Source organism: Pleurodeles waltl, chromosome 7 (assembly GCF_031143425.1).
Source record: "Pleurodeles waltl isolate 20211129_DDA chromosome 7, aPleWal1.hap1.20221129, whole genome shotgun sequence".
NCBI classification, from domain to species: Eukaryota; Metazoa; Chordata; class Amphibia; order Caudata; family Salamandridae; genus Pleurodeles; species Pleurodeles waltl.
Genome location: NC_090446.1, coordinates 299,870,907 through 299,890,192, shown reverse-complemented (window position 1 = coordinate 299,890,192; position 19,286 = coordinate 299,870,907). Strand labels below are relative to the sequence as shown.

The window sequence follows — 19,286 nt, the reverse complement described above, 5'->3', positions numbered from 1 at the left end:
ATTATAATTTGGTACCACCACAATGAGGCGTGATAAACTTACTCAACAATACTGTGTACAAGAACTCCTATCTTAGTAGAGGCACACAATTTAAACAATTCCTCTCTGATTCAAGCCACAGTCCTGCGTGTCTCTTTAAGTCGCGTTTGGTTTTCTAGTGTTTTTTCACTGTAGGAGGGAGGGAGAGTTCCATCATTTACTGTATTTCTTTCTTCCACGTGATCGCAGTCTTTCCTGGTACTCGTATCTTGTTCCGCTTATGTAGCATACAATGTGTCAGCCCGGCAGCTTGGTGTATCCTCTTGTGTAGAAGTTCTTTGACCGGATACCTCACCCAGCCTAGAGATGCGAGACTGACTTACATCTACACGGCGGATTCTGCATCTTTCGGGTCTTTTGTAGGGCATTTATTAAACCGGTATGAGAGGTTTGGTGGTTACTGGCAGTAACAGCGTCCCTAGATTGCAGATGACAGGAGAATCACTAATATCAGGTATTACAGTGGGATCACAAGTGGGTTCATTACATGCCAGTGTGGAATGTGGGATGACTGCTGGAATCGGTTCCCACTATGGTTGCTGTACATTGTTTCCCATTTGCAGGCAGATTTTCACCCTTCGCATGCTTTCAGGAGATGAATATTTAGGTCAAAATTCACAAGCTTCGGCATTCCCCCGGTTTCACTGCATTACTGGTAACTTCTGTTACTTGCTGCCTACCAGAACTCTCATGATGATGGCCTTTTCCACTAAGCTGTTAGGCTACCATGATTATTTGAGCATTTGTTGTGCTGTTTTGTGTTGCACACAGTCATGTCTTATGCTTAGGTTTCAAAGCTTCTTTTATTTCCTACTTGCAGGAATTACTGCGTGTACGTGGTGCAGCGTAACGTCACCTGCACCCAGCAGGATGGGACTGAGACCTACGTGAAGGCCGAATATCACAAGTGCAACTGGGGACCCAAGTGTTCAGGAAAAGTCATGTGAGTATAGCCCCTCAGCCCATAACTCGCCATCTCAATCCATGTCCTCCTCAACATCTCCTCTCATGTCCCTTCAAAACTCTAGTCAAATGGAGATATGTTCCCATCTCACAGGCCATCGCATACACAATATAACTTAAATTAACTTTTGTTCATAGACGAATTAGTCATGACTGAGAGGATTCAGGTAGGCTTTTAGAACCTTTTTAGAAAACATTTTTGACAATCTTATTACCTACACCATGTGCATCGATTACTTGGGAAGTTCGATTTAGAGATGGTTAATATGATACCCTAGCTGTCCTTTAAAAATGGCATCCATTAAATCTGTTCTTCATTCCAAATCTAAGGCTGTCAGTGATTAAGGTACCCGCTACTCTGGACAGATCCTACCACAGTTCCTTCCGGAGTTATGTCACACATGAGGTCCCAAAGCTACCAGGTACAACCATATCTTAGAATAGGAAGAGAGATGTCACGTCCTGCCTCCTTTTATCTCATCAAATGTGAAGACTTGTAGGCTCCACCAGAGAAAGAGCTCCTGGAGATCTCTGATTATTCTGCTTTTGGGCACCTTTGATAGTCTAACTTAAAGAAGCAGCTGTCCAACATACTCTTCCCAGGCTACTCACTATTATTGAAAAAAATGAAATTTACACCTGTATTACGTGAACCACAAAAAAAACCACAAATCCCTTTCACCGTCCAACAATAACTTGCCAGTGCCAGGAGGTTGAGTGTGGTGGACAAAGCCGTCAATGTGCAAAATGAGGTCATTGGCAGCCATAAGAGGATAAAAGACCACACAAGTAACGCATTGTTTGTTTCATTTGGTCTTTAACCACCAATCGTGAATTTATCGGGTAGGTACTAATTTCTCAATGGGTAGTTATATCGAAGAGGCTGGTAAGGACAGGGCAGTGTTAACTCAAATGTCAAAGACAGGAATCTCCCTGTTCCTTAGTGGGACAGAACACCCCTTGCTTTATTCAAACTGGCTGCTATTCAGCAGCCATTATCCCTTCTTATTAAGGCTCTGGTTTCTGCCAACATTTAGTCGGCAGGGGCACCGGACCCGCTGCCAAGACATCAGCTCCTTACCCATGCCAAGGCTCTCAGTGACAGCGGGCCTTGCCCAGAGGATTCCATTGCCTGGCCTTGCCAGCAATTCCAGCAGAGTCAATTCAGGCTATTAAAAGAGAAGTAATTAAGAGCTCACATTGAGGCCTTTTGGCCAAAGGAGCACAACAAAGCAGTTCCTGTTTTTTCTTACATATACCACTGCTTGTTTGTATGCCAGGGCTCTGCGCGGGTCTAGAAGCTCCCCGCACAGGAATTCTCACACACTCTGGTCTTGTTTAGTGTGATATAAGGTTGAGAAAGGATTAAAAAAATAAAAATAATTGCAAGCGAGGGTTACTGTATGAATATCCCATGGACAGCTTCACCCACACAAGAGAAAGCAGTGACAGCTGGGGCAGCAGCACACAGAGCTGTTTCTCTACAAATGTGGTTTTCCTAAGTTGCCCCTACAAGAAATCACAATCATGTAGGCGTGAAGTGTTTTGGAGCAGTTAGGGAGAGGCACACACTGGGTGGGAAAAAAAAGTATGAGAAAAGTACAAAATAAGCATTTACAATGCAAGGGGTCTCGCATTTTCTCAAGTTAGAGCTACTGGCATTGTAAATTCTGAACTGGTCTTTTCTTGCCACATAAATTTAAAATGAACTGTAAACATTAGTTGAAATTAGTGAGCCGATTCTAAGCACCATGGCCGTCATGAGCAAAAAGGAGAGACACAGAAGGAAAAAGAAGTTCGCTCACAGTCAAAAGTATTGGCAATTGTACAATTATCCATGTAACAGAGTCAGTCTACAAGGTGGTAACAAAACAGCCCCAAGGCGGGACAAACGTAAAGTATTTACCAATGATAACAAGTGATTTTTTAAAGGCAGACCCACGAATGAGTGAAAGTGCTGGGCGTGAGTTGGACATCGTTAAAAGCCTGAAATTCTTACAACAGGTCAAGCACTTGCGTGCCCCACCTAAAAAAATGGACCAAGCCCAGTGCTTTAAAGATAGGCCTGTAACTCAACGTTCATTCATTCACAGAGAAAAGCTAAAGCATGCAGTGCAGACAAGATAGAATGCATGAAAAGGCAATAAATGCTGCCCGATTGAAATCAAACACAACCGGAAAGGCACTATCAGGAGCAGAGCAAAACACACACATTCACAAAGAAACACTCTTAGAAAAGCAGATACATTAGAGAGGTAAACAATTCAGGCGTTCCTTATGCATGGAGAACATGTTCAACAAAGTAATGGCAATGCAAGCTTCCTCACAAAAAACGCCTGCACATACACACCCACACCTGCACACGTGAACACACACACACGTGTTACCACGAAAGAGAAAACTTCCAGCAGAGTCCAAACAAATACAGCACGCACAAAGGCAGCACACCGCACCTTCCAGCATACAAAGCAGGAACAGCAGAGAATGTAGATCTTCAATGCAATCCTCAGACCAACTCCCTTACACTAACAGAGGTAAACAAGGAGGCACACCACTGATGGGCACACTTGCTAACCAGACATCTATTTACCTCAGCCACAATCCAAAACTATAGCGATGCATGCAGTGCTGGTCACAGGTGTGTGTGTCAGAATACTGTCTGATCTAAATATTGAGCTCTCATATTGTTTAGAAAAATGTTGTCCCATTGGGTGACACTTTTTTAATATTATCTCCTACAGGTGATATTTTTGTAAATAACCTTTAGCCAGGCGATATTTCTGTACATGAGGTTCCCGTATCATATCCTGGTCACAATACAGATAATACATCATGTTCCACCAAACAAGAGTAACCAAACTGCAATGAAACCTTGTAGGAAGCTTCTGAAGGTTATACCAGTTGTAAAAAGGCCCTGAACCCGACCTGTAACAAGGGAGAGGCCTTTAATAACCAGTATAGCCCGAGGCAGATGGGCTGTAAGGCCATAGAAAATTCCACCCACTAAGGGCATAATGTTCTAAATTGAAAATGGAGACAAATATTGGAATGTTGGAGCTCTGGGCTTATGCCAGTCATTATAAGCCCAGAGCCACTCCATTGTCTTCAATGGCGCTCCCACATTCCAGTGTTCTAATTGGCCATATACACCCACTACACACCGAACTAAGAGATCTATTTCAGCAGCTCCTCACTTGAGCAACCCAACAGCGTCACCACTAGAGTATTACAGAACCATTCCAGGTCCCTTATCCTCGAAAACCATGAGTCAATTCTAGAGCAGGAATAAAACCACCAATATCATCTTCAGCAACAAATGTGCAGCTAATCTATCCTCCGGTCCCATCAGTTGTGCAGACCAGCATACCTTGACTTTGTTCACTGAAAACACACATTGGACAAGACAATGCACTGCACCAAAACATTGCATAGTCACCATTCATGGAGGGTCATAACAGTAGTTGACATCAACCCCTCACAGAAGCCTCACCATCAATGATCTCACAACTTTTCTGTAAATATGGGACAAATACATGATTGCATAGAATGCTCCAGGTCACGTGCACCATTTGAAAAACGTCCATCTCCCTCAAAGAAATGAAAAGCAAGATGGGCCACCCAATCCTGGGCCTCCGATAAAACGACAGAAGTGCCATGACCCCGTTCTAACACCTCTATAGCATTTTCCGCCAAGAACTCACCCTAATTCACATTAAAAGCACTGTCACACATGCACATATCTGCAGTCAAAACATAGGCACCTCTCTGCATCTCAGATACCGACAGTGGCCTAACAGACCCACCGTAAATATCTTCATGTTCAAAGAGGCAAGAAGGCTGGTCCAGGAAACACAGATTGCAATCCACAGGCAACAGTGGCAGAAAGCCTGGAGACACAAGGCTTGATGACAGTCACAGGACAGGCAAGAGGTTAAGAATGCTAACCAGGATCACAAACATACCGGCACAACGAAGAACAGCACTGCGACAGGAAGGCAGGGACACTGCATCGGGCGACACAAAGCACTTGGAGAAACAACAGAATTATGGTAGACATGACAGAGGGGAATACACAACGGTGGGAGCAACTACATACTCAGAGGACATCAGGTGACAGTGACATAAATACTGGCGGAGAAGGACCTGACACACATGGACAGGGATACGCGTCCCCAAAAGTCTTAGACCAAGAGGCAAGGCTTGGAACTCTAAGAATGATAGACGGTGCCTCTTAACTCTGGGAATAGGAAGCATGGGCTTGGACCACTGGCCCAGAAAGACAAACATGTAGTGCCCTAGAATAGTGGGACCGAGAGCAGTGCTTAACGTGTTAAAAAGAAATGCCCCAATTTTTTGTTAGGATGGCGTGGTAGGTGCAGTTGGATGACACGGTTACCGAGTGCCAAAGCTGTCTAGTCTTAATCCACCCAATGCCTTTCTTCGCCCCTCTTATTTAGGCTCTTTTTCATCCTGTCTTTCTCTCCTTGTCACTTTTACTAACTTTCTCTTCTCCTTCTTTTACACTTTAAGCCCTTTTCTGTCTCTTGTTCTGTGTCAAAGTCTGAGGACAATAAACTAAGTCCCGATCTCCAAGTATGAGAGGCAGGGCCACCAACTGCACCAATTAAATACAGACTGAGAGAGCGTTAACACTTAGACATGGAGACTGGAAACTGGGCTTGGTGCCTTCAAAACACCCCGGGCTGCAAGACTTGAAACACTGGGACATGAGAATACAGAAAATCCTTCTAGTCCAGCTGTGGTCTGCGGGGAGGCCACAACCACGGATCAGGGCAGCCTCAGACATAACTGGATGGCTGAGGGTCACACCAAGGGCACACGTGGATTATACAAATATCAAGGAACAATGGCCTTCCTCAGGATTAGTACAGCTTCCTGTACCTTCCCTGGTTTCTCCCTCCTTCTACCTTCTCCGCCTACCTCGCCATCACGCTGGCAGCCTGGCTCCTTCAGTCTTCCTTTCTGCCACTCTTCCTCCCACACCTTCTCTATTTCTCTGTCTGGCTTCCCTCACCTCTCAGCTTCCCTGAGCACGTGGCTGTTTCTCTGAGTCAACATAAAGTTGGAGAATCTTCAGGGAATTAACATTTCTCTGAAATTAACCAATTCTACCTGCAACGGTTAACAATTTAAGTACGGCAGGCACGTAAATGTGAAAATCGTCACATCTTCAAAATTAAAAAAACAAACAATGAAAAACACACGAAATAAAAAATAAAGAAAAGCTGGAATTAAATTTTTATGTTCTGGAAGGACAGCAGCACAATTCATAAAAAAAAATAAAAATAAAAAAAAAAAGCTGAAAATACACAGCAACCTAAACCGAAGTGGCATGTTTACGAACGTTACACTGAAGGAAAAAGAAGAGGGAAGCAAGCTGTCACCACCTTCTGCTGAGGTGTGAGCGAGGACCACGGCCACGGAATGGCGGATGAGGAAGAGTTTTTATGGAAGCGAGACCCTCAATTCCCTAGTGAAAAAATACATAAAAAGTGGGAACTGGCCTTCAAAAGCATTTCACAAAGAAGAACGATGAAATTCCACAAGTATGTTTTAGTTTTTTCTTCATCATTGGTTCCTTCATTCTATATTCTTCCCCTTGAGCCTTGTAAATCGGCTGCTTTCTGCTGAAACATCCCTCTGAACATCTGACTTTTGACTCTCCCATGAGGCAGAGGACGTATGGGATTGGAGAGTGAGACCATTGAAAGAAATACAGTTAAGCGTGTTTGTGCGGGACGAGGACGTGTTTCGGTGCAAGACAGGTGATCCCATGGAAGGGAGTTTGTTTTGTAGGAGGGAAAAGGTGACAGCAGCCAGGGGCACAGCTGGGTCAATAGATTATTTTTTGGTGGGTGGCGGGGGGTGAACCTCAGGTTTACCAACAATCACGCTGTCATATCTTGCTAATGTACGCTAAATGAGAGGCAGGACATAAAGGGGGGCCTAAGGGTCAATGGGTATTACCACTTAAAACTCAGTGGGCCATATTTACAAGGGCCATCTCCACCGCAGCGTCACTTTTTGAGACGCTCCAGAGGCGCTGTTCACTATGTCGTATTTACAAGGTAGCTTTAAGCCACTTTCTGTGGCTTCACACCACCTTGTAAATACGGGCCCCTTCACATACAGCACTTTGCGTGAAAGGGGCATGTAATGGGTGTTGCTGTGGGCGTACCACAGCAACACCCATTGTATATTGACAGTGCCCCAGATTTATGAGTTTCCGTAAACTTGAGGCAGCACCAAAATCTAATGCCACCTCAGGGGAATAAAAGCATTTTCACTTGTTTTTCCTCTTTCTGTGCATTCTGCAGCACACACAGAAAAAGCAAATCACCATTGAAGATTGTTTTTGAGCAGGAAGGTGTCTCTTCCTGCGCAAAAACTATCTGCCCCACAATGCAGCCATCCTGGCACCATGACACAAGGGTGGCTGCATTGGCACTCGGCAGCAAACTTGGCACAGTGCGCAACACAGGGAGGGGTGCACCGTATTCTATTAAATACGGCGCATACGTGCACTTTGAAAATGATGGAACGTGGCAGTCCCAAGTTTGGTGCAGGGTCACTCTCGTCATTTTCTTCAAAATCTGGGCCAATATTTTTCAAACTAACCAACATTTTCTAAGACCTTCAAAACTGAGACAAGAAAACAAGTGTGTTTTTGTCTGTGTATAAATCCCTAGTGATACCCGACAGACACATCACCACACCCAAGTGTAAGCACTTGTACCTATTTACTACAAAATATATTTTTTGGGCGGGTATAACACCTCGCACAAACCCTTGCAGCTACGCCCCTGACTATAGCATCCGAATGTGGGTGAGCTGAGAGGCATGACTACCGTTTTTCTCTAATCGCGGTCAAAAACTTAGATGTTGTCTCTCACCCGCCCCTACCCCGGTCTGTTTCTTTCTCTGGCTCGGTGTGCCATTATCCTCCGCCCTCCATCTCTCTCAATATGTATGATATTCTCCCTATTGCCCTCGTTTTCCGTTCCCCGCCGTTCCTCTTTCTGTGTGCCCTCAAGTGTTTCTGTTGTTTTCTCTCTACGTTCATCTTTCTTTCTCTTGGGGACGAGGAAGGCGCGGGAGAATTCCATCTCTTTCAAATCTCAGGAATTTCAACAATTACATTACACTGGCACGGAATCCAGTCTCGCTGCGCCCTCTAGGGGATAATACGTGTCAATGGCAGTGTTTTCGTACAGTTAGTGCAAGATTACCAATCGATTGTCCTAAATTCACAAAGGCTCATATACAATAAGCTGAAGAAAGAATTAAGGTGGTCATTTAGAGCAAGGGAGAGGAGGGATACCAGATCATCAGTCAAAATTTAGTCAATGTCCCATCCACCCTCGTGGTTTCTCCCATCTGATTTGTAGGTACCGCTAAATTTTCAATAGCAGATCCTCAGCAAGCCCTACCATCAGTGACAGACCCTAGGGTTGAGTCTGAGCGGTAGTCCAAGCCGCTCAGACCAACCATGACGCTGCATTCATGCTAGGTTTAGCATGAACGCAGTGCAAGGATTGCTGGGACAACTATGCTGGTGTCCCAGTGAAGGCTGGGACACCCCATTGAGGGAAGAGGAGCAACGCGGCCGGCAGCAGCGTGACGGCAAAAGATAGGTATTAAAATTATATATATTCCCCTGTCGCTGAACCTGCCCGCCCCTCCCTTTGAGGCCGTTTCATCAGGAAGCCTTTTGCAGCTGAATGGCTGCTACAAGGCAGACGAATGAGTAGCATAGGAAGGCCCGTCCTATTTAAAGCAAGGCTTCCGATACATTACGTGGTCTAGGGCAAACAAAAAGACCCCCTACAGCACTCATAACCCATGACGGCATTAGTTTAATACAGGCCTATATGCACCAAAAGTGCATTCTGAAAACATTGCCAAACTTCCCCTTGTGTGACACACAACCCCCAAAATTCCACTTTACTTTAACACATTCCTCTGATAAGTCCCGAGCTCTCACATCCACTCCTAACCAGGGAAACACCCTACAATTCGATCCCCAATTACGCAATACCGGCAACATTACTAGGCCTCAAATAGCGCCGACGTCGCAACTGGAAACTAGGGTCAAAACACACCTTCCCATTGACCGATTTTCTTCAAATAACTTGCAGAAAGAACTAGAATATCTCACCACCTCGCATTTCAAACTAGATCCACTCAGAATCAACAGGAACACCCTTCAACCTCAGCGCGAAACATGCAAAACCGCTGCCTTTAGGCCCGAAACTACGCATTATCGCATTAACACACTAAGCCTAAAACACCACTTCATGTGGCTGGATTTTCTTCCATTAAATCGCACTAATATTTCACATCCCAGCTCTTAGAAACAGTAGCCAAACCAACCTAGTACTAGCCAAAATACACTAGCATTCAACCTCAAACACATGCCAAATCGGGCCCATTCAATAACATTAAAAGCACGCACTTCAGAAACAGGCCTCTTTCGACCACCTAGTCAATCCTTATGAAACTCACAGGAGCATAACTCCCACTCCTCCCCAACTTTCACCATGAGCCAAATCCTGCTGCCATCACTTCAACCTACTCAGTTTTCATCCCAGAGACACCCGACCCCAGCCATCCACAACCAAGCAAAAATCCACATGTAAACACACAAAAACCCAAAACACATGAACCCAAGCGGAATCCCAACACAATCTATCCTACAGTGCAATCCCATATATAGCCGAAACTAACACCTGACCCTGTCCTCAAGCACTACACCATGCATCAGGGACACTGACGTTAACTATTCCTCAAGACCTCCCAGTTTTACCTACAACAGTGGATTCATGGATATATCCCCCACAACAGATGCTCATAATAACTTTCCCACGATCGCACAGAATTATCTTCCCCTCAAAAAAGGCAAGATTTGTAATAGAATGTATTCCTGAAATTGTATTCAAAGGAAAAAAAAAGATACCTCAAGAAACATCTACTGGGGTACGTTTCTCAGAAATCCTTGAATCACACAAGACTTGGTTATTGGTCCAGGGGTCTGGTTCCATATCATATTTTCAAGATAATCAAGGATTATTTCAAATCCAAACTGTTAAGAGGATGGAAATAGGGTCTTATGGAAAAAGCAATGCCATGATCAGGTCCAGAGTAGACTATCTTAATGTTGCCTATAAGGGTCTACTGCAGAACATTAACAGTAAGCCAACCAACAAGGAAGTAGGCAGACAAAAAAAATACCTCTCAATGTGATCATGTCCCAAAGGAGCTCTGAATGAAGTGGTGAGACAAGCAAATCTGGCAGTCGTTGAGGAAATCTTAAAGTTATGAATCTCTTACAGTTACTTTCTCCTTTCCTTCTCTCCAGCCTTCTTTCAGTGTTATATCTTTCTCTCTTTCCTCCTTTCTTTCTTTGTTTCCTTCTTTCTTTCTTTCTTTCTTTCCATTCTTGTCTTTTTTTATTTGTTTTCCTTCTTTCGTTCCATTCTTTCCATATTGTTCCATCATCCACCTCTAATTTCATCAACCCATCCAGCTCCTTTTCATTCCTGCTTCCTTTTCACTTTTCCATCATTTATTCATTCCATCCATCCATTCACCCGCTCTGTTATCAACCCATTCTTTTTTCCGTCTGTGGCCTTTTACACATCCTTCTTTATATCCAACTCTATTTGTTTTTATCCGCCCTTCTTTCTGTCCATTCTCCTTTGTCTTCTTCCTGTCATCCTTTTGCATTCATCTTCAATAATTCCTTTTCACGATCCATCCATCCAACAAACCATCAATCCACCCATCCATCCACGCTTCCTTTTTTCTTTCAAGTGTCCATCTTTTTATTTCCATCCATTTATCCTTTTCTCCAACTACCACCATCCATCCCTCCTTCTTCTCTCCACCTACCCATTTCTGCATCCGTCCATCCTTTTCTTCATCTCTCTCCCTCTTTTCACCCCTCCATTCCAGTGCAAGAGGTCATTTTGTGAGCGTTTTCGAGACCAGATTCTCCAATCAAGTTAAGGAATCCATAAATAACAACCTCAATTTTCATTTTACACAGGATTGTCCATTAACGCCCACCTAATAATGCTGATAAATTTAGGGGTGTAATGAAGCCCCCACCTACAAAAGTAGGCGAAGCAATGACACATTTCAGCAACATACTTTTCTCTGCGCTCAATGTATGTTCTTGCTATGTTTTTGTTATAGCCAAATGCCTCCTGGCATCCAAAATGGATGCAAAGACGCATTTCGTGCTAAAATATAGCACCAAGTTCCAGTTTTGCATTCCGCATAGTTTCAAATAATTTCGGTTAATTTTTCAGAAATTTCATGTAAATTACACATAAGCAAATTGCGTGAATTTTGCACATCCCTGGTTTAGACTCCTAATGAATAAGGCAGCATGCCCCAGGAGAGAATTCACATTAGTAGATCATTTACAGTGATGAAGAAAAGCTGTGGAATGTTTTTCTTCTGGGACAGGAGTAAGGACAAAGCCTTCTGAGCATCCAAAAAATATCTGAAAACACATCTCTTTTCAATGTTTGCTTGCAGATTGGATTCACTTATGTCAAACTTGCACAGCTAAAATAAAATTTAGAGCAATACGAGATATAACTAAAACCCTCTTTTACCACAGACATTATGCTTTTGACTTGTCCCCTGCGGACTTTCTACACCATTTACAACTAAATATAGAACAATACAGAGTCTACACACGGCATCCCTGTGGCTGTCCACTCCGTCACCTTTCATTTCTGTGGCTGTGAATCCCTTCATCTTTTATTGACGTCACAGTAACGCTGTCTGTCATTGTGGCTGTCCTTTGCGGTGGCTGTCCATCCCTTCCAGCTCACATTTCTGCAGCTGCACTTGGCTGCCCAGAAAAGCAGGTCTCCTCATCTGTCCTCCACTGCTTCATCACCCATGCCTCTGGCAGTCAATACCTTAACTCTCTATCTGTGTCTATCTCTTTGAATATCCCCCCTACAGCTGTCCTTCTCTGCAGATGTCCAAGGCTGGAGCTACATGTAGGAAAGTGCCCTTTTGTGTATGGTCACCCTCCACCTTTTGCTCCAAATGACTATGGCTATGAGCCTTAAAGTGCAAGGAGTCTTTTGCCCAGACCCCAGTGCCATCTTCAAAAACTGTTATGTTCAACTTGGTAATCCAAAATTTGCAAGAACTATACACCCTTTATGAGTCCCGAGTATATGGTACCAGAGGTACCTCGGGCATAGGTGGCAAAAGGATCCCCAGGGCTGCAGCATGGTTCTGTGCCTTCTTGGGCTACCCAAGCAAACTACTGACAGTGCTAACTGCTCAAGCTCAACTGTGCCCTCACCGTGTGGGGCGCAGTCAATTGCTCTGCCTATAATATATCAGGTACTGCTAAGGTAGGCCTCCTCAGGCCAGGAGTGGGGTGCATTATATTAAAGGTGTGGGCATATCAGAGCAAGCCTATGTGTCCTTATAGTGGTGTTTCCCATTGGAAACTACTATAAGTGTTAGTGGACAATGTAAGGAAATGGCTCCCTGTTGCAGTTACCCCCCACTTTTTGCCTGATACTGATGCTGACTTGACTGAGAAGTGTGCTGGGACCCTGCTAACCAGGCCCCAGCACTAGTGTTCTTTCACCTAAAATGTACCATTGTCTCCACAATTGTCACAACCCTGGCACCCAGGTAAGTCCCTTGTAACTGGTACCCCTGGTACCAAGGGCCTTGATGCCAGGGAAGGTCTCTAAGGGCTGCATCATGTCTTATGCCACCCTAGGGACCCCTCACTCAGCACAGACACACTGCTTGCCAGCTTGTGTGTGCTGTGGGGAGAAAATGACTAAGTCGACATGGCACTCCCCTCAGGGTGCCATGCCAACCTCACACTGCCTGTGACATAGGTAAGTCACCCCTCTTGCAGGCCTTACAGCCCTAAGGCAGGGTGCACTATACCACAGGTGAGGGTATAGGTGCATGAGCACTATGCCCCTCCAGTGTCTAAGCAAAACCTTAGACGTTGTAAGTTCAGGGTAGCCATAAGAGTATATGGTCTTGGAGTCTGTCAAAACGAACTCCACAGCTCCATAATGGCTACACTGAGTACTGGGAAGTTTGGTACCAAACTTCTCAGAATAATAAACCCACACTGATGCCAGTGTTGGATTTATAAAAAAATGCACACAGAGGGCATCTTAGAGATACCCCCTGTATTTTACCCAATTGTTCAGTGCAGGACTGACTGGTCTGTGCCAGCCTGCTGCTGAGAGACGAGTTTCTGACCCCATGTGGTGAGAGCCTTTGTGCTCTCTTAGGACAGAAACAAAGCCTGCTCCGGGGGGAGGTGCTTCACACCTCCCCCTTGCAGGAACTGTAACACCTAGCAGTGAGCCTCAAAGGCTCAGGCTTCGTGTTACAATGCCTCAGGGCACTCCAGCTAGTGGAGATGCCCGCCCCCTGGACACAGCCCCCACTTTTGGCGGCAAGTCCAGGAGAGATAATGAGAAAAACAAGGAGGAGTCACTGGCCAGTCAGGACAGCCCCTAAGGTGTCCTGAGCTGAGGTGACTCTGACTTTTAGAAATCCTCCATCTTGCAGATGGCGGATTCCCCCAATAGGAATAGGGATGTGCCCCCTCCCCTCAGGGAGGAGGTACAAAGAGGGTGTAGCCACCCTCAAGGACAGTGGCCATTGGCTACTGCTCTCCCAGACCTAAACACACCCCTACATTCAGTATTTAGGGGCTCCCCAGAACCTAGGAAACTAGATTCCTGCAACCTAAGAAGAAGAGGACTGCTAAGCTGAAAAACCCTGCAGAGAAGACGGAGACCCCAACTGCTTTGGCCCCAGCTCTACCGGCCTGTCTCCCCACTTCTAAAGACACTGCTCCAGCAACGCTTTCCCCAGGGACCAGTGACCTCTGAATCCTCAGAGGACTGCCCTGCTCTAGAAGGACCAAGAACTCCCGAGGACAGCGGCCCTGTTCACCAAAGACTGCAACTTTGAAACAAAGCAGCAACTTTGAAACAACTTGCGTTTCCCGCCGGAAGCGTGAGACTTGCTACTCTGCACCCGACGCCCCCCGGCTCGACTTGTTGAGAACAATCACTTCAGGGAGGACTCCCTGGCGACTGCGAGACCGTGAGTAGCCAGAGTTGCCCCGCCTGAGCCCCCACAGCGACGCCTGCAGAGGGAATCCCGAAGCTCCCCCTGACCGCGACTGCCTGCTCCTCAGATCCCGACGTCTGGTAAAGACTCTGCACCCGCAGCCCCCAGGACCTGAAGGATCCGAACTCCAGTGCAGGAGTGACCCCCAGGAGGCCCTCTCCCTTTCCCAGGTGCTGGCTACCCCGAGGAGCCCCCCCCTGCCTGCCTGCATCGCTGAAGAGACCCCATGGTCTCCCATTGATTTCAATTACAAACCCGGCGCATGTTTGCACACTGCACCCGGCCGCCCCGTGCTGCCGAGGGTGTACTTTCTGTGTGGACTTGTGTCCCCCCCGGTGCCCTACAAAACCCCCCTGGTCAGCCCTCCGAAGACGCGGGTACTTACCTGCTGGCAGACTGGAACCGGGGCACCCCCCTCTCCATTGAAGCCTATGCGTTTTGGGCACCACTTTGACCTCTGCACCTGACCGGCCCTGAGCTGCTGGTGTGGTAACTTTGGGGTTGCTCTGAACCCCCAACGGTGGGCTACCTTGGACCCAAACTTTAACCCCGTAGGTGGTTTACTTACCTGCAAAAACTAACAAACTCTTACTCCCCCTAGGAACTGTTGAAAATTGCACTGTCTAGTTTTAAAATAGCTATATGTGATTTATGTGAAAAGTGTATATGCTATTTTGCTAATTCAAAGTTCCTAAAGTACCTACCTGCAATACCTTTCATTTGAAGGATTACATGTAAATCATGAACCTGTGGTTCTTAAAATAAACTAAGAAAATATATTTTTCTATACAAAAACCTATTGGCCTGGAATTGTCTCTGAGTGTGTGTTCCTCATTTATTGCCTGTGTGTGTTCAACAAATGCTTAACACTACTCCTTTGATAAGCCTACTGCTCGACCACACTACCACAAAATAGAGCATTAGTATTATCTCTTTTTGCCACTATCTTACCTCTAAGGGGAACCCTTGGACTCTGTGCATACTATTCCTTACTTTGAAATAGTGCATACAGAGCCAACTTCCTACAGACAATATGATCATGGGCTGCCAACCCAGCATCCTTGCGATTGGCAGTTCAATTATGGTACCTCTAAAATATGTCAGGTTTGGTATCAAACAACATACCTTCTCACCCCAATGTTAATCTCCTGCCTTGGGTGACATAGCATGCACCCTGGTGGCGACCTTCGAGGTTGCGCACCTGGTTGGCCCACCTTCACTGTACTCTGGCTGACAAGCCTGCTCTTTCCTGTGCCTGCTGCCGCCAAGGCAAGATTCTGGCCTCCTGCCAGGCAATGTGATCACTCCCAGGCGTAGGGAACAAAGGCTTGGGCAGGAAGGAGGTCACTCCTCCCACCTCCCAAGCAGGCTAATGAATGGGCACATCAAGGCGGTGAGCTTGGGGGGGGCGTGGCCAAGGACCCGGAGATGGCGCACGCCTGAACTCTTAGCTCCGGAGGGGCCGGCGAATAGAAAGTCAAAATCGTGCCTTCCCCGGGCCGAATGAGGTCCAGGCTGCGGGGCGAGACCAGAGGAGGGGGCCGAGCGTGTGTGGGCCCCTGCGGCGACCCCGCGGGTGCCGAATCTGCCCGTCGGGGACTTCGGAGTCTGCGGGTCTGAGAACGTGGCAGAGGCCGCGGCCTTGCGTGGTGCCGAGAGCCGAAGTGGTGAGTGCACGGACGGCACAGAACAGCGGGAGGCGCCGAGCGGGCTCTCCGGCAGCGGCGGGGGTGCTGGCGGGGGCCAGGGGGCCCAGGTGAGATCGCGCACAGCTGAAGCGCACGGAGACTGTGCCACTGGAAGCGGGCGGCCCCGGAATAACACAGGGGGCAGGAACGGGATCGAGGTCGCGGCCTTGGGCGGGGCCGTAGGTTGAGGCGGCCCGGAGGCCTTGCGTGGACCAGAGGAGAGGGCCGAGCGTGTGTGGGCCCCTGCGGCGACCCCGGGGGTGCCGGATCTGCCCATCGGGGACTTCGGAGTCCGTGGGTCTGGGCACGCGGCAGAGGCCGCGGCCTTGCGTGGTGCCGCGAATCGAGGTGGTGAGTGCGCGGACGGCACAGAACAGCGGGAGGCACCAAGCGGGCTCTCCGGCGGAGGCGGAGGTGCTGGCGGGGACCTGGGGGGGCCCAGGTGAGATCGCGCACTGTGGAGGCGCACGGAGACTGAGACACTGGATACGGGCGACCCCAGAAGAACACAGGGGGCAGGCCCGAGATCGGGGCCGCGGCCACGGGCAGGGCTGCAGGTTGAGGCGACCCGGAGGCTGAAGAAAGCGGAGGTTGCCGGCGGAGACTACGAGCTGGGGTGGAGATGCCGTTTGGGTTCTGGTGGCCCAGCGGAAGACGCACTCTGACGGGTGGTGAAGTGGTGCTACTCTGGGCCACGGACGAGGCCCCTAGGAAGGATTGGGGACGAAGCGAGGCCAAGAGCGAGAGAGAGGCAGTGTGGAACGATTTCGAGGTAGCGACGTGACCCGGGGTCAAACTGCGGGGCCGCTTGACTTGAGGTGGGCCTTTGGGCCCTGGTACACACCGAAGAAGCGGAGAGAACGAGGGATAACGGGACCTGGTGGACCCCTGCAGACACCGGTGAGCTAGATGCAGGGTGGCTGGTTGACCGAGCCGGGGGCCGGATCGGGGTGGCCCCGGACGGAGGTGGCCAGTGACCCATGGGGGTTGAATGAGTACCCGGGGCTGAGGAACCCAGAAGATAGGATCAAGCAAGCGAGAAAAAAGGGCCGACTGATGAAGCTGGCGGGTGGCGGGTCGCGCCCCCGGGGGCGAGCGAGGGGTGGATTGCCTAAAAGGTAGAACCGTGGACTCCCCCGGGCGCATTGGAGTACTGGAGATCCATAAAGGAGTAGGACTGAGCACAGAAGCGTCCCTGGTGCAACAAGGGAGACAAGCGGGAGGAAATTTAGTGCCACGATGAAGAGTGACAGTTGAGAGTCCATGACGGGCTAAAGGACCCGGAGCTGAAATGGATAGCGCTTAAACGTAGAGCGCCTGGGGAGAGGCATTCCGAAGCGGAACAACTGAAACAGCTGGAGCAGCTGTCGGGGGCCGGGGGCGAGGTCCGCTGTTGATCAGATGCCCCCCAGGAGCCGCCACAAGAACAGAACCATGGCCGCTGCAGCTCTGTCCGGGAGCGATGACTCGGACCCACAGGGCCACATGCAGATCAAAGTCCAGGATACTTTAGATAAAATACTCGGGGCGATCGAAGACACCAAAACAACGTTGCAACGGGAGATCAGTCAAGTAGCTGTGGAGGTGAGCCTACTGAGAGCGGACCACCATAAACTGGCAGACAGAGTCAAAGAGACAGAAACTGTACTGGCCGAGATAGCACCAAAGCAGAAAGACCTGAGGGCTGAAGTGACCTCCCTGGCCGACAGAGTGGCGCGACTCGAAAAAAGAGCTGAAGATGCGGAGGGGAGGAACAGAAGGAACAATGTGCGCGTGGTGGGCCTCCCGGAGGGGGCTGAGGGGGAGAACATTGTTGAATTTCTGGAGAAATGGTTCAGTACGGCAGTGGCGCCGGGGCGCTTGACCCCATTCTACACGCTGGAACGAGCACATCGGGTGCCGGCGAGGCCCCGTGCCCCGGGGAGACCCCCCCGGGCCGTGATAGCTAAACTCTTACACTACAGAGACAGGGACTCCCTCCTGCAAAGGGCCAGGGAGACGGGCCCATTTAAAGTCGCAAATGGGGATGTGACACTGTTCCCGGACTTTACCCTGGAGGTGCAAAACAAGCGGTCTTCGTTTCTGGCAGTTAAGAGAGCCCTAAGAGAGGAGGGAATCCAGTATTCGCTACTCTACCCAGCCAGATTGAGAGTGATGCTGGAAGGGAAGACAACATTTCTCCAATCCCCTGAGGAGGCATGGGAATGGCTTGAGTCACGTGGCCCCCAGGCGGGGGGTCCCGTTGGAGAGGGCCCGACTGGTGGCAATGCTCGCCGAGCCCTGAAGGGAAGGAAGACCAGAGACCGCAGACGACTGGCGCCCACACAAACACAGAAAGAGAAAGGCAGGAAGGAAGCACTGGAAGCGGCAGCACGCATGGGTGGGGAGGCATCCCCTCAGGAAGGTTCTGGGAATGAAACGGACGACACGTTGGTGTCCTCTGCGGAAGACCTGGAGCATTCGGTCCGAGCCCCGAAGGTGACCCCACAAACAGCTGACGAAGTTGGCTAGCCAGGGCCTGCGGAAGGCGCCGGGGACTGGGCATGTCAAGCGTAATGGCGGCCCCTCCGGACTTGGCCACCCCCCGGAACAGAACCTCGCCCATTCAAAATGGCGAGTACTGCTGATCAAAAGTTGAACAAGTTGCACGGTTGCACAGTTTACTGGGCAGCCTACAGGTTAGGAGGTGCCCTGGGGATGGGGAGTTGGGATACACAGTTACAAGTTAATATGGCAATATGGGTGGCGGAATTTGACTGCGGCAAAGACATGATGATGTGGGAAAATATCCTCGCGACTGGGGAGAAGCGGGGGTATTGTCACCAGAATGAAATCATGAAATGGCGGACTATAATTTATTGACCTGGAACGTTAGGGGGATGGGCACTCCAGCTAAAAGGCACAAAATACTCTCTTACTTAAAGAGAAGGGGGGTACAGTTGGCATTACTACAGGAAACACACCTGGCGTCTGGAGAGGGAGAGAAGCTAAGGCGCAGGTGGAGGGGGCAGGTGTTTGCACAGACTACTCAGCTTATGCAAGGGGCGCTTTAGTATGGATCAGAGCGGGGGTCCCCTTCATAATGACCTCTTCCAATATAGACCGGGAGGGAAGATTTGTGATATTGGAAGGGAAGCTACAAGGTATCCCGATAGTCTTAAGCTGCATATACGCCCCCAACCAAGACCAGGTCCCCTTTATGACGAGCCTATCGAGACACCTCACACGCCAAAGCGCTGGGGAGCTATTAGTAGGGGGGGACTTCAATGCAGTACTAGACACAAATCTGGACAGGTCCACCCCGCCTCTGCAAGGGGCAGCGACAATCAAAACAGCCAGAAGGCTGAGTGAGTGGCTGGACACGTGGGGGTTGTCGGACGTCTGGCGAATGCACCACCCAACGTCTAGTGAATATTCATA

The 19,286-nt window shown here is 48.6% G+C and overlaps 1 protein-coding gene across 1 annotated transcript in view; it reads left to right on the top strand.

Annotated features, from left to right (window-relative positions):
- EMILIN3 (elastin microfibril interfacer 3) overlaps positions 1-19,286 on the top strand; it is a 110,111-nt gene that overhangs the window by 53,289 nt on the left and 37,536 nt on the right. The window contains exon 2 of the mRNA XM_069243723.1: positions 860-982. Coding sequence (XP_069099824.1) covers positions 860-982 — 123 coding nt within the window. The remainder of the gene's footprint in view (positions 1-859; positions 983-19,286) is intronic.